Raw genomic sequence first — 17,144 nt, forward strand, 5'->3', positions numbered from 1 at the left:
ATTTTTTCTAAACTGAGTGGCTGTTAGATAATTTTTAATATATTTTTTGTTGCTTTCCCTGAAAGTAATAATGACTGATTGATGTAGAACATCATTATAAATTTACAGCATTAACTGAGTAGCTGTTTGATAATTTTTAACATATTTTTTTTTTTCGCCAAATACAAAAAATTTCTGAACAAAAGGGCATATCTTGAGAACAGTGGCTGGTAGATGCAAGGGACTAGGACCTATCATTTTGGGTGATCTCAAAATCATATTTCAGTTAATTCTTTCAAAATCGTGTTAAAAATGGCCTAGGATGTACCAGTTTCGAGATAAGCCCTTTTTTTAATATTTATGATGTGATGAAAAAACTTTATAAAAGCCAACAATAATTTTGAAGTTTGAACTTAAAATAATGATAATTGTATATATTAAATAATGATGAATTATAGCAACACCCATATTACTGAAAGTAATGATGACTTACATCATCATAAATTTAAAATTAATCATGGTGTTTGCAGTTAAAATATAAATTTTATATGAATTTTTCAGTAAATCAACTATTTCAACATGTAAATTTGATGTGAACACACGTTCATCATTGAAAGTAGCCGTTCTGTAATGTATCAAATTAACCCACGACAAGAGATGTTCAGATTCAATTATCAATTTTTTTTTGTAATTTTGGGCCGCTCTCAAACCCTGTTTTACTTTATATTTTGCAGTAAATCCACTCTTTCAGAGTGTAAATTTAACTAGAAACACATGTTCATCATAGAAAACATGACCACATATTCAACCGTCAAATTTTGTCAGGGTCAAAGGTCAACATGATGACAACCTGAAAATTCCATACTGCTATTATTATTGTCATTTAGCTGGAGCCTAATTATTAAGAATTTTTAACCAAATTGAAGTTTGGTTGAACAGTTATAAATAAGACAGAACCAAAATAAGTATTTACACTTTCTATTGTTTTGACTACAGTAACTGCAAATTACAATTAATTGTAATAGATCGCCAAACATGAAAAAAAAATCAGAACGGCAAAGATGAAAGAGATTGTGACGAGGACTTAATTAATAGTAACAGTAGCAACAGTTTATAGGAGAAAATTTGTCACATAAAATTCCTTTTACTCAGGTTGTAGTGTTTCAATTTTATTACTCAACCATCAATAAATTAAGTATTCTTGATATACAGTGTCTCCAAGAAGTCCCTGTATCCTGAAAAAATATACATTATGTATTATGATGTCATCTGAATACATATCGTGACATGTACTAGATTCCTTTCCGACTTTTACACAAAATGAGAATTCTTCCTAGTCCAGAAAATTACTTAATGCCTTGTGAGCTGTGATAAATTGCTTATTGATCAGAGAAAAAAAATTATGCAGAATACTGCATTTGGAAATTATGCTAATAAAGTGTGACAGGCAGCAACACAGTTTCCCATACTTCTGATAATTCATTCTCAACCAGTTATTAATGAAAAGTCCAGTAATACTTTCCTGAACGAACATTCTTTTTATAATTGTTACTTTTCCCTCAATTATTAATTTATTTCTAACAAAGTTATCTCTAACTTTTACTTATCCTACATACGCTAAGTTACAATCTGTTTATCTCATGTTTTGGCGGTTTTATGGTGTTTTTTTTTTAAATTATTAAAAAGGTAGTTTTTCTGCCATTTTGGGTCTTACACTTGATTTAAAAAATTTATATTTATATATTTTATGTATTTTAATAAATGCTTGAACCAGCTTGATAGCTTACACCATTATTGTGTAATTATTACAAATTTTTTATTTTGGCAGCCATTTTAAGGTGAACCTGATGACCAATCACGGCCATTCATGTAGTTTTGTACTCCTCTTAATGATGCTCAATCCAAGACAAAAAGTGTTCACACACACACACACACAGATGTTGAATCCAATAATGAATTGTTCATGTGTTGAAAATTGGTTTAAATGGTTTCAAACACATTTTTTTAATATGATCTACATTGTTAATTGCGGTATATTAAGTTCAGCCATTTGTTTATGAATAGATTTCATTGGAATCTGCTTATCAATCAAATAGATGATGGCAACACATGTTTGCACTCACATCTTTTTTCATTCAGCATAACACTCCCAGTAACAAATGCATATTTTTCCCAATCAAGCATTGTTGCTTTATAAGGTAGGTCCTTCCTAAAGCTATTATGAAATGCATCATCATTTGGGGCTTGTTGCATTTTTTCCCTGTTAGTCATCACTCAAATACATTCCACCAACCACCTGATACTGAAATTCATCCGCTCATGTCAGCCTTGGCTTTTCAAACAGAAACAAAAGAATGAGTCAGTGTCCTACATCATGACAGCATACAAACCACAATAAAGAAATTGTTTCTTTGGTCTAATGCTGCATGACTTCTAAAACAGTAGCAACATGTTAATTGCAGGGAGGGATCCAGGGACTTCTCGCACATATTGGGAAAGCCAGGATTATGGTTTTCTGGGCTTAGGAAAACACTCATTTTTTAATTATATCAAATAATTCACTTGCTAGTAAACAATTCATTCAGTGAAATGAATTATTTACTTAATAATTCACTTTTGAATTATATTTAAATTGGTGTAAGATTATGTTGAAGAAATAAAATTTTAAACATTTAAATCGCAGTTTAAACACTAAGATTTTAGCAACTGACAGAATACCAAGCACAGAAATTATTTTAAAGTTTTTAAACAAGATGTTTTTTTCTTTTAATCTGATTGTCTCTATTACCTGTTGATATTAGCTGCTGGTTTGTCAGTCAGCATCAGTGCATTATATTACGACTACACTGAAATTAAGGTGATTTTAAATTCATCACTGTCCACTTATAACATCCTACCAACAAATCATATATTTTCCTAAAAATGTGGTCCTTAAAAACTATGATTAATCCTAAATAAAATGTTATGTACAGCTTACCTTGAAATCTTACAGATGTATTGCTATTGTGGTCAGTTGGCAACGAAATAGTGACATGAGAAAAGGTCTGCTTTTCCTTTCAGTATGAAAGCATTAGCACTGTAAAAGTTAATGGAATGGCACCAAAAGCAATAAGAACATGGTGTGATCTGCGAGATTAACAAAATTATATCCATATAAATATCGCTATTTAATCTTTGCTTCCTCTTACTGAAGAGCATAATATAGATGTATTAATGCAAACTCAGTTATATTAAATTGAATATTCTATCAGACTTAAAGAATGATCTTTATCTGTTAAAAAAAAAGAGATTATAAAACATTTTGTTAACAAAGTAAATTAAATTCTGATAAATGATCTTTGGTCTGTGGGATTCTTTTTACAAATATCTTATGACATGATCATAAGATAAAAGAAAAGTTTGCTTCATGGATTTTATAGATAGCTTAATTATTAAAAATTCATTGAAAGGAAGTAGGATGAAAACTATAAATTTTGTCATTATTTTTATATTTTACAGAATGAAAACTTGACTTTGTCACCACTTCCAGTTGGTAAGTCAACACCCATGTCACCAAATTTTGTCATTATTTTTATATTTTACAGAATGAAAACTTGACTTTGTCACCACTTCCAGTTGGTAAGTCAACACCCATGTCACCACGCAGGAGAATATCTGATAAGCATTCAGTTTATATCCGTCCATTGATGACTTCAGAGTCTAATGTTCCTCCATCACCAGTTAGATCTCTTGCATATTGTTTTAGCCGTAGTCCAGCAAAAGTGAGTTTTTAAGTCTTCCATTAATTTTAAAAATTGCCTTATATACCATAAAAACGAAGTGTTTTTGTATTAGCTACTAGTAAATTCCAACAGTACTGTGAAATTCCATGTAGCATCTGTACAGCCATTCCAGCCGCGTTGTAATACATTGGTTGTGGTAATACCATACACTAAGCAATTGGCGGATCAATAAACTATGGATAATTTACACTTCCTTGATTTACTTTTAAATTTACATTGAATTAATTATTTGTTACATTAAATCACAATATTTTCATAATTTAAATACCTGTTTTTAAATATATGTTAAACATACTGTCTAGCTAGAACAGATATAAAAATTAGTTCACAGTTTAAAGGAAAGTGTCAAATCATAAGTTATTAATTGCTTAATAATACTTAAACTCAGCTGGTTCATTATTAAAAAATAATAAAATGACAGGATGTTTATAATTATCAAGAGTATGAAGAAAACATGAATCTGAACAGCATTGTTTAATGTAAGGAATTTGTGAGAATCAGTTTATTTAACATGGTTTCTATGCACTGGAATGTTTAAAGAAACATTTTTTGCTCTCTTTAAAATAATTATATTGTTTCTGTTAAACAATTGTCTTATTCTGTTTATAGTGTGTATAAAGATATTGATTAAACATTTGATGCACATTACTTAACATGATGAAAAAATATGTTCAATTTTTTTTTTTTTTTTTAATGAGAGATGGCATAATAACAGATATTGAGTACTTAAGTTATTGTGCAAGTATTGTTTTCAAAAAATGAAATTATAAAGCTGTCCTGGTGTTGAAATGATATAAGGTTGCTATAAAAAAATAAATGGTAGTAACAATGATGAAATGACAATGTGTCTTAATGTATATTGCAGATATAAAAAGTATGTGTATTTAATGCACAAAGAAGCTACTTAATCCTACCATAGTGTTCACAAAAAAGACAATGCAGCCAAATACCTGCATTTGTTTTGTAATCTTTCTTTCATTCATGTATGAGAAAAATAAACAGTATGGAATGTATGTGTATAATTTTTATCACCAAGCATAATGGATAGAAACTTCTTTTTTTTAAATGAACAATCAGATTGTAAAGTCAGCACCCATGTCACCACACAGGACAAGCATTCAGCTAGTATCTGTTCGGTTATCATTCAGTTCATGGTTCATGCCTGAGAGAGCTGTGTGAGCAGTTGCATTGTCATGATGTGAAACATCATCACCTGTCTACCACAAATCGGGCATTTTTTTGCCGCAAACTGTTGCGCAATCTTATCAAAACCTCCAGGTAGAAATCCTGGTTAATAGTCTGACATGGTGGAATGAATTCCAAATACACTACTCTCTCACATCAAAGAAACAGATCATTTCATTATCTTGATGTTAACTTCACTTTATGACTTTTTTGGTCAGGGCGACATTGCAGTCTGACACTGGCTTTACTGTTATTTAGTTTTTCAGTCATAAACAAAACACTCTTATTTATCACCAGATCTTGAGAAAACTTGATTGGTTTGGGATTGTTTTTTCAAAGCACAGCATGCTTCCAAGCTACCCTTATTTTGCTAAGCAGTCAGGAGCCAAGCACAAACTTTGCAGCAACCTTTCTCAACCCCTAATTTTCCAATAAAATTCTTTGTACTGAGCTCCAAGTTACTCCAGACAACTTTGTTCAATGGTACATCAGTCTTCAAACACAATTGTGCAAATTTTTTCAACATTTTCACCCATTTGGGAAGTTAAAGGATATCCAGAATGAGGTTAGTCATCATTTGACATTTCAAGTTTTTGAAATGCAGACTCCTTGTACACTTGAGTTTTTCCCATTGTAGTATCCTCTAAGCTGTTATCAGTTAACATCACAATATTTTCTGTGTGTTTTTCCTGAGCAGGAAGTAAAACTTTATGGCTGCACATTGTTCATTAAAGTCTGCTGTGACAAAAAAACAAGAAACAGGCAAAAAAGCTTTCATAAAAAACTTCACAGAGATCAGACATAACCTTCCCTTGTGGCACCACTTGACAGACTAATGTGGAAAAAGTCGGTTTAATACTCTCCTAGGAGGAGAATCACGTACTATGAAAATTCCGCCTAGTGCAGCGTGATTCCAGTTATTTTTGGGATACCACCTTGCATGTACCCATTTGCGGGGAAAATAATATTTTACATGAAATTAATAATGATGTATAACTTTAGTGTCCTTATTGTTAGAGAATGACTTCAAATTCTTCAGTAATCTATCCCAGGTTTCTGGCATATTTCCAATTGCTATTAAGTTCTTCCATTAAAATCTTCCTTCCTGCTACTTTAGGGTTTGTAGTGAGAGTAACCATCTGAATAATGGTTACTATTACTAGTCTTTCACAAATAAATTTCCAGTCTGCAGTATTTTTTTGCCTGTAGTGAATTAAATATACTTAACAGTTCTTGTCTTGCTCCCACTAGAACTGAAGAGAGCATTACACAACCATTCTCAGTTTTTTCAATACCCTACCCTCTTTTTTCTTATTTTCTGTTAACCTTAAAAAAACTCCAAACTCCCGAACCAACTTCTTGTTCATCAATCATTTCCCTAATTTTCATATTCTCTTAGGTCATTTATAATAATTTAGGTATGTGCATGCGACTCCCAGTTGCTGTACAGTTAGTAGCTAAGCATGTAGCTGTTGTCTACATACTTGTGATCTTTGAACTGGCCTGTGTATTTCCACCTTACCAGTTCTTCCATTCTGTAGATCAAGATTACCTCTTGTCCAAGACATTATTGTTGTTTTGTCAATGTTAGGTCTTGGAATAAAGTAACAATTGAATTCCTAGAAACATACTTTCTATTTGACATGGCTTTCCACTAGATTAGATTCCCGTCTTTTCTCCTGGTTCTTGACTTAGAACATCTGTTAGAGATCAAGAGATGAAATTGTAGGGTAGTAGGTAAAAGGAATCTTATCAATGCCTTATTTTATCCATGCTAAAGTAAATAGTTTTCTAAGGATATTTATACAAGCACATACATTATAGTCACATGTAATCAAACATGACTATATAAAAGTATTTTGATTATATAAAATTGTAGTTTTTTTTTAACTATCCTAGGGATGAAAGAAAGATTTAAGACTAGTAATCATTTTGACATTGAAAAATTTCTATCTATGACTTAGATTGATTTTGTTAAACGAATAGAAAATATAGACAGCTACATTATCATTCAAGAGTTCCATCACTTGTAATGGCTTCTTTTTTCTTTTTTTTGTAGGATCTTCGTGCGATCAACACTATGATTCAAGTAGTTAATGGGCGAAAAGTAAGCAAGCGACTTCTAACTGATGATATTGAATGTGAAACACCTGCCAAACAGCAACATTTAATATCCGAAGCTATTGTTACACGTAAGGTTCAAGGAGTCTTTGTTGATAGGCTTGCAGCTAAAACGCAGGACTAAATCATCTTAAATACAGTATGTATTACTTGTTTATGAGGATGAAATATTGTTGTTCATGATCTTTTGAATATTATAAAAATAAAACTACAAAGATAAAGTAATATCATAAATATTTTTAATAAGCTTTTGTAAATAAAATCTTAGTTGCTTGCAGTTATTAAATCAGTTCTCACCCCAATCTTGGTTTAACAATGACATTTACAATAACTTCTAATTGTTATCTTTTAAATTGAATTAAGTGATTTAGGCATTGCATCCTTAACCCTTCGGTGCCGGAGGATTTAATGCTCAGACCACAGTCCACGGACGGAGGAGATTTAAATAATTTCAGTATAAAATGCACAACTTTGTTAAAACTTCTATAATACAGACAAAACGTGGGATTTTTACAAAATTGTCACCATTATGCACAGAAAAGTACATAGATTATTAATATCATTAAATAGCTATTATTCTGTTCACATTATTTGTTTTTTACTATTATCCTATGAAAACTATTCGAAATCGCCATGTAAATGACTAATTTTACTCGTAATACTAATTATAAAATACAAGAACAATTCTACATATGATCTATTATTACTGTATACAATTCTACAATACGAAAAAATTATTGCAGTCTTATGCTATCATTAATGTCATGTAGGAAAGAAAATGTAGTACGTGCTTTTAACTATGTTGTATGTAAAATACATATCTAATTGAAGATCACAACTTTCAAATAAATATATTTCAGGCAAGCTTTGTTACTCTCATCCAGATTTTACAAGAAAATACATGCATTTTGTAAAACATCTGTCTCTTGCATTCGTAAATTGTCCGGCGTACCTGTTTGTTTCTACAACAATGGTATTTACTAATTCTTCCATAAAAAACAAAAGGAATACAGACACATTGAATTTATATTTATAGAAGAATTTTGTGGTCCAGAATTACCAACAAATAACTCTTGTCGCCCCCAGTAATTTTTCATGTCCTCCCAAATTAATAGACGATTGAAATCATTCTGCACACTCACTTCACTATCACTAACTTCCTCATCAGTAGCAGCATTATCATCAACAATTGCAATGTCATCTTCATAATTTTCACTAATTTAACTGTCAGTGTCACTATCAGAAAATAAACGTTCATTGGAATCATTTAAAATCACCTCAAGATCAGTCAAGCCATTCAGTCAAAGATTTACTTGAGGAAACCATGGTGTCAATTGAAAAACTGAATGTGTAGGCCTAACCCAGATTCAGAAGCAAGTTCTATATGACTCTACAGCAGAACAAAAGAATATCTGTATACTCTATAAAGTACCGTGTAATTTATGAACATGCTGATATGTTTGTTGATCATAAAATTTCTACAATTATTTGAAACTAGAAGACTAACAAGGATAGAATAACATATGATAAATGGTATCTAGGATTTTACATTTTGGATTATGCTAACAATAATTATGTAATACTGTAAATAAAAATCATGTTAATGTGGTCACTGATTCATGAAACCAAAGTTCATTATGTCAGCTGTAATGTTACACAGTCAGATTCTCTCTAACTTCAACCTTGAGGACATGTGGGCAGTGCAAAGTATGTCATGCACTAGTCTGTATTTCTTAGCGAGGTCAACGGCATAACACTAAAGTTGAGTCTGTATGAAATACCGAGGTTGGCATCAGCGGATTAATAATGTGGATCTTTTCAGAAAACCATGGTGATGGACAAGTATTGTTACCCTCTCATATTCTTAATATCCATGTTTTACATCCATGCAGAAATACCCTCAAAAGGGTATTTCTAAATATAATATAAGCCACTTTTTTCTAACTTTAATTTATTACATAGTAATTATCTTTTTCAACGTCTTAGTTTTTCATTAACATTCTAAGTATCTTTGTTATTCCTTTTTTTTTAAGTATAATTTTCGCTAACCTTCTATCTCAAATTTTCTCTTCAGCTTACTTGTATTTCCCATTAGTATACTCATATACCTGATACAGATGGATTTTTACATTTAATTTATCTTTTTTGTTAACTCTTACCTTCTTGTTAACCTAATCACTTTTCTATTTTAACTCTTTGTCTTCAGTTAACAGTTCATAAAAGAATCTACTGAATACAAAATAAAACTAATCTGTGACGTTTTCACATTTCACTGCCCCGTAGTAATGCCACAAAAAGAACACTGCAACTATTTTCTCATTGTTCCAACAAAAGAGCAGATGAAAGTTGAAGCAGTATGTTGTATCACATTGCTCTTTGCTTACATAAATACTGCAGTTATATCAACTTTTAAATGTAGCAGCATACAGATATAAAATCCAAAGCAGTGAGCTCACAATTACCTTCTGCTCTGTTTAATATTCTGTACAATCAGTATAATATTCTCTGTTCCAAGTCACAACACATAACACAAACACAGTATACCACTTTAACGAGCCTTACAATTTAACATTAGTCACCTGCCAGTTGCCAATACTACTTAATCTTATTCTACTGAGGAAGCCTAGTCACTAGTCTAAACATCAGCATTAATCACTGTATAAAATAAATTCTTGTGCTATAAATATTCATTCCAATTTTTTTTTTTCAACATTAGCTACAATGCTGATCATAGAGGCTAGAGAACATTAAAATCTGGTGCCGGAACAGTTACTTCGTATACTAGTATAAAATCATTGCTTTAGCCTCCTTTGCTCCACCAAATGAGCAGCTAGACACAATATAACTGCACCATGTTTTTTTAAGTGGCATGATTAAAAGCACGGCTTGTAATTTAAGAAACATTTTCTGTCCACATCCCATTGTTTTAGAAAAGTGTTTTTTCATCACTTCTTGTAATACTTCTTAATTTTGATGTTTATTCACTTACTGACAACTGATCAGAAGCTTCTGCAATTTTTATACCTTTTATTTAGTGCTTTTATTAATTTTGATACTTATGTAATTTATTAATTTTTGATTTATCATGTACGTGGATTGCATTTTGGCATTTCTATTAATGGGTAAAACTGTTCATCTGTAGTAATTATATTATTTGAGAATAGTTTATATTTATTATGATTACTACTGTAAACATAAATTTCTTTCTTTACTGACCAGTAAATCATTCCTTGCTGTAGTTGAAATTTTAAGCTCACAAACAGTGAAATTGTTTATGTTAAGGAATCTGCTGCTAATAACATACTCTTGTTTTGCAAGCAATCAAATATTTGCCATTATTTTTTGAGAACGGGTTAATCTATATCAAATTAACCAATTTAATTTGTAAAGGTTGCTGTCAAGATTGATTTATTTTTTATTTCTTTACCTAAGTTTGTACTATACTCGGATAGTTCAAAACTGGTATTAATGTGTTCAGGTCTGAACTTGTTGACTCCTCACCGCTGCTAATGCATCCAGGTATGCCTGTGTGTATATATGTGTGTGAATATATATATATTCCAAATTGTGAACTATAGGTCAACAAAAAATTGCTTAATATTACTTACATGTTATTTACATTTTTACTACAAACAGTGTAATATCTGCACTTAATAGTGCTTCCTGAAATTTTAGCTATGTCTCAATGATGAAATTTTAAACACTTTACAACCCAACGAAAGAATGTTACCTAGAAAATTTTGGATTTTTTAAGTGTGTACCTTTTAAGATATTTCAGACAGAAAATACCCGATTTTAGAAAAATTGCAATATTTGAAGACCCATTAAAAAAAGGATGTAACTTTAAGGCCTGAGACGTTTTAGGGAAGTAGTATAATATAGACTATATCTAAAAAAAATTGAGGGAGAGTCTTAAAAGAGAAGGTTTTTGGTTTGAAAACATTATGATTTACCAATTTTTTTGTTTATTTTCAGTTAAGTAGGCCTAATTATATTATAAGCTGGATAGAAAATATTGTACATTTTATGCTCTTTAACATGGTTTGTTTGAACTGAATAATTTTAAAAACCAAGAAGCTACAGCGTTTAACATAAACCTCTGTGAAATGAAAATAGGCTGACCCACCAATACAAAATGTCAACTCAAAAAACTGAACATTAATAAATACCTGTTTTCAACTGTCTGATTGTAGTACAAACTTAGGTAAAAAAATAAAAAATAAATTTTGTCAGCAACCATCATTGATTGATTTCATTTGGATTGACCCGAAGCCACTATTTATTTTTACCTTTATTTATGGTAGTAGCTAGAGCTTGTGGTAATTTTTGCTAAGATAAGAAATTTTAATTGCTTGTAAAATACAATTTATTTATTTTTTTTTTTTGTGATAAAGAAGCAACAAATGTATGGTATGATTATTATATATTTTTAAAGTCTTTACGTGTGCATTTTTAACTAATGTAGACTATTTTCTTAACAGACTGATAATTTTTTTTTTTTTTTTTTTGCAGTTTCACCGTAAAACTTAATATTTTTAACATATTATATTTAACTCCACTCTTTATCAGCTGTTTTCCACCGGACATCAGAGTAACATAGTTTGTTGATGGTTTAAAATTAATTTTGCATCATGTTTTATTATAAAATAACATTTAAAAAACTTAGAAATTTATTTTCAGGTTATCAATGTATTGATCAGATATTTTTATCATTGTTGTTAGTATTAATTTAATTTATATAGTTATTTATTGTTTTTATGTGAATAGGAATTGATTGGTATTATGAAATTGCAATATACTTCATATAGTATAGCTTATTTATAATTATCAGTGTAACATAAAATTAATCACTTGTTTTTAATTCATATTAAGTAAATAAAAAATATAAAACATTATTAAATAAGATTTTAGAAGTACATTTATTGTAAATCAATTAAATGCTTATGATTATTTTCTTATTTCATTTGTGCTTTATTGTATAATTTCTTCTAGATTTACATTTAACCCTTTTTTTTACTTTACTGTTTTGCTTACACTGTTGCTAATGTGAATGACCGATTGGTATGTATTAATGTACAATAAAAGTGTATGTGTATATGTTATTATAATTAAGAATTGTCATTTTAATATATTGAAGATTTATTGAGTTTATAATAATCCAATTTTTTTCTTTACTTTCATTTACACCGTAATTTTTTAAAGTGAGAGATATTTATAAATATTCATCTTAACTAAACTAGAACTTAATAAATAACTTAATTTTTGCTCAACTATTTTGGAATTTGTTCCTACACATCAGCATTTTATTGCTTAACTTCTTAAAATTACTTTTAAATTTCAGCAGCACTGATGTTGCACTTCATATTTTTAAAGACATTTTTATAATATTACTTTTGTTGAACATAATATTATGCATTTTCCACCTAAGAAGTGTAAAATTACCTTTATCACCTAAGAAGTGTAAAATTTTCTTATTTTACTACTGAAGTAATTGACAAAAAAAATTTGAGGCGATTGTTGATTTAAGATTTTTTTGTCATTATTCTATTAAAAATTGTATAAGAATTCATTAATTTAATGATACTGATAATTAATTCAACTCAATTTAACAGCACACTAACCGAAATTTTTGCCCAAAATATTGAGATGAAAAAGTTTTCATTAAACTGATATTTTAATTACTTGAATCCCTCACTCTGAAACTACATGTTAACATTTTTGTATTGAGATACTAAATGGTTAAAGCAAAATTACATTGTCAATTTTGTCAAAAGAATGGGCAAGTTTTGGGTTAGTGGAAATAAAATATGTTTTAATACTATTACTGGGACATGTAAATAGTAAAAATATCTCTTTCTTTGTGTGAGTGACCAATTACCTCCTTCTTTCTTTTTCCTGTTTAGCCTCCGGTAACTACCATTTAGATAATTCTTCAGAGGATGATATGTATGAGTGTAAATGAAGTGTAGTCTTGTACATTCTCAGTTTGACCATTCCTGAGATGTGTGGTTAATTGAAACCCAACCACCAAAGAACACCAGTATCCACGATCTAGTATTCGAGTGACCCATTACCTATGTTTAGTAAATTAGTATGGGAAGTTAAGGGCAATATGCTTGCTTTTATTAGGGGTTTCTTGGGTGGCCGAACTTTCCGTGTTCGTGTTGGAGATTCTCTCTTGGGTAGCATCAACTTGGAGAATGGAGTTCCTCAAGGAAGTATATTAAGTGCCACCTTATTTTCTATAGCCATCAATGATATTACTGGATGTGAGCTGATGCCTGCTTCATGTTATTTAATTGTTGATGATTTTGCTTTATATATTATTACGTCCTGTTCAACAGCCACAGCAGAGAGACTACTACAGAACACTGTATCTCACGTTGAAGCTTGGTCTCCAAGGTTTCACATTTTCCTGAGAAAACAAAATGTGTAGTCTTTTCCCACCTGCAGGACCCCTTTATTCCACAAGTTTTTTTCAGACATCAGGAGAGATAGGAATTAGCTATCTCTCCTGATTTCAGATTTTTAGGTTTATTTTTCAATAGTTGCCTTACGCGAGTCAAACACATCAAAGAATTACAAACGAGATATTCCAAAATTTTAGATATACAGTATGTCTGAAAAGTTTCCAAACTAAATTTCTGTAGTCATTATAAGTAATGCCATCACTGGTACAACCAAGAAACTATGTAGTACAATGTCTGACAAGTGTGTGTACAAAATCACTCCAGTTTCAAGTTATATTTGGCCACATACTTTGTGTTCATGTGACCTCGTGCAAGCTCGACATGGAACAGAAAAGCATGATAAAAGTTTTTATTCTGCTTCAAAAATCTTTTGTTGAAACTTATTCTATGATACAGCAAGCATTTGGTGATGAAGCTGCATCTCTTGCTTGGTCACTTTTTTTTATGACATTCTGGCCATCTAAAGGACTTGCACCGAGCAGTTGAAGGTGATCCCACAAAGTGATTTCTCCATAGCATTTGATGGGCTCTATCGGCACTGCAACGAGTGTGTAACTAGAGAAGGGTTAGTGTATGTAGAGGGCTGATGTGAATAAAGTCATTTATCTTTAAATCTGTATTTTTATTTAATTTAGTTCGGGATCTTTTTTCAGACACTGTATATGCTGCAAGTCCTTAGCAATACCAATTGGGGTGCCAATCGGTTATGTATGTTGTGTTTTTACTATTCCATTCCTGTGTAGATTATGGTTATGTCACCTACTCTTCAGCGCACAATATCGTGCTTAAAATGCTGGACACTATATCATGGTTTCCTTTGGCTTGCTACAGGTGCCTTTAGATCAAGCCCTGTCATAAGCATCCTTGTTGACTGGTTAGCCATCACTTTGGGATAGATGGAACCAGGTTTTGGCGTCTTATTTTACCCATCTTAAGGACAGCCAAATCACCTAAATAAAGAACTTTTGGACCAGGTGTTTTTGTTTTTCTGGAATGTTAATTTTTCCATACTTTTTAATAGTATATTTAGATTTTTTTATAGTAGTGGTATGTTTTTGTGTCTGACGTTTTAGTTTTATATTTTGTTTTCTGGGCAGTGATAACAAAAATTCTTTTCGCCTAAAAAAAAGAAGTAGGGGGTTTGTTATACCAAATGGCCATAAATGGGTTCTACTGATAGAAAATGAGTTAGAACATAGATATATTGACTTTTCTTTTTTTAATTTCTTTATAGTGGAACAGGAACCAAAAATACCTTTTTTGAAGTAAAGGAAGTATTATGGCAAAAAATTTTTGTTTTCAGATTTCAACAGAAATATCCATTTTGACCATTCCTGAATCCATTTTGACTAGTTGTGGCATGACATCTGAACATACATATGTATCTCACATAACTCAAGAACATTTAGCCATAGAATGTTGAAATTTTGGATTTAGGATTGTTGTAGCATCAAATTGTGCAGCTCCCCTTTTGATTGCAATCAACTGACTGGACCAAAAGTGTTCAAAATCCAAAAAAATCTTTTTGAACTTTATCTTAACTGCAGTAATCAGCCCTCATTGAGAGCTTTGCAATGATATATCTTAAGTGTTACTTATTTTCATTGGTTCCAGAATTACGAGGTGCGACAATAAAGTAATGAGACTGATTTTTCTTTGCATGATCTGGCAACCCTGCAGCTTGCATAGGCATACCATCTTTGACCTTGGTCTATAAGCTACTTCTAGTCCAAGCGGCACATTGATGCAACTGCTCAGTCGTGAGTTGTGCTGTAATAAGTGAACACGTGTTTATGTCCCTCGTCACAGCTTTTTGGACATCTTGTGTTGTTTGAAAATGGTGTCCCTTGACCGCCATTTTGACCTTTGGAAATAGAAAAAAGTTGCACGGAGCAATATCTGGTGTATAAGGTGGCTGTGGTAGTACTAAAATTTGTTTTGAGGTTAAAAATTGCTGTACTGACAGAGCATTATCGTGATGCAGAATCCAATTATCAGCAATGTTGGCACGGACACGAAGAACTCGTTTACGAAGTCTTTCTAAAATTTCTTTGTAGAAACATTGGTTAACTGTTTGTCCAGGAGGCACCCACTCTTTATGAACAATTCCCTTGGAATTGAAGAAGCACACAATCATGCATTTTACTTTTGACTTTGACATGCAAGCTTTTTTTGGTCTGGGTGATTCCTTTGAGCACCATTGCGAACTTTGGTGTTTTGTCTCTGGATCGTATTGAAAAAAACCAACCTTCATCACCAGTGATAACGCGGCTCAACAAATCTGGATTGATTTCCGTTTGCTCTAACAGATTGACAGCCAAATTTTTCCGTGTTTCTCGTGTTGTGTGAGATTTTTGGGGACCATTTTTGCACAAATCTTTCTCATACCAAGATCTTCAGTTAATATTAGACGAACCGTTTCTCAATCGATGTTGAGTTTTTCTGCAATCATTTTGACAGATAATCTTCGATCAGATCGTACAATTTCCGCACCCTGGTCAAGTTGACATCTGTCCGTGAGGTTGATGGTCGTCCACTGCGGTCTTCATCTTCAACATTTGTTCTGCCTTCACTAAAAATTTTATGCCACCGAAAAACTTGAGCTGTTGACATAACCTCCTCTCCAAAAGCCTTCTGAAGCTTACCATAAGTTGTCGTTGCGTTTTCACCTGATTTAACGCAAAAAGAAATGGCATACCGTTGCGCAATATTTTGCGGTTTCACTTCTGTGACGAGAGACACAAACACGTGTTCACTTATTACATCACAACTCACGACTGAGCAGTTGCATCAATGTGCCACTTGGACTAGAATTAGCTTATAGAGCAAGGTCAAAGATGGTGTGCCTATGCAAGCTGCAGGGTTGCCACATCTTGCAAAGAAAAATTAGTCTAATTACTTTATTGTCGCACCTCGTATAGCCAAATAAAATTTTAATTAATGAAATATGTGGATTGTATAAGGGGGAAGGCACATCGGTTCGAATCTGACTTCATTTCCTTTTTTTTAATTTAAATATATTGATTTATTAATAATTATTAACTTCTTGATTGTAAAAAAATGTGTAATTTAATAGATGTACAAGGAAATCATGTGGTGTCCACATCAGATTTTTTTCATACGAATTAATCAAGGTGAGAGAAACTTCAAAATAGTATCTCTAATGCTTAAATATTAATTTTTCACAAGAATTTAGTTGTTAGCAAAGCCAAAAACCTTAAACATTACATAAAAAAACTGCAACTGCAAATTGGACTTCAACAGCTCTTCAGTTTCATAGTGTCAGGCTTGCTTCGTTCCATATTATCAGTACAACTGACAATTAATAATGAACCTTTACTAACATTATTTTATGAGGCAAGTAAAATAAATGTGAATAATTATCAACTTGTGAATAATTACCATTAGAACTGCATCAGCTTTTTTTTTATTTACTGGAATACATTCTGAAAATGAAAGTTTTTGTTGAAAATATCAAGTTAGTCTTGCATACCTTTTTTTTAATAAGCACATAAGTTTGCCTAACAAGATTTATAGTTCTGTATGTAACAATTATAGAAAATCATGTTTTTCAGGAATGTTATAAAAATAAAAATGTTGATGTAAA

General features: G+C 31.3%; 1 protein-coding gene across 3 annotated transcripts in view; it reads left to right on the forward strand.

Moving 5' to 3' along the window:
- Positions 1-12,028, forward strand: part of LOC142321585 (retinoblastoma-like protein 1) — a 79,947-nt gene extending 67,919 nt beyond the window's left edge. For all 3 annotated transcript variants that reach the window (XM_075359794.1, XM_075359795.1, XM_075359796.1), the window contains 3 exons: positions 3,564-3,740; positions 7,006-7,206; positions 11,580-12,028. In XM_075359794.1, coding sequence (XP_075215909.1) covers positions 3,564-3,740; positions 7,006-7,191 — 363 coding nt within the window. In that variant the 3' untranslated portion in view covers positions 7,192-7,206; positions 11,580-12,028. The remainder of the gene's footprint in view (positions 1-3,563; positions 3,741-7,005; positions 7,207-11,579) is intronic.
- Positions 12,029-17,144: the final 5,116 nt, after the last annotated feature.

Source organism: Lycorma delicatula, chromosome 3, assembly GCF_047948215.1.
Source record: "Lycorma delicatula isolate Av1 chromosome 3, ASM4794821v1, whole genome shotgun sequence".
In the NCBI taxonomy this organism is placed as follows: domain Eukaryota; kingdom Metazoa; phylum Arthropoda; class Insecta; order Hemiptera; family Fulgoridae; genus Lycorma; species Lycorma delicatula.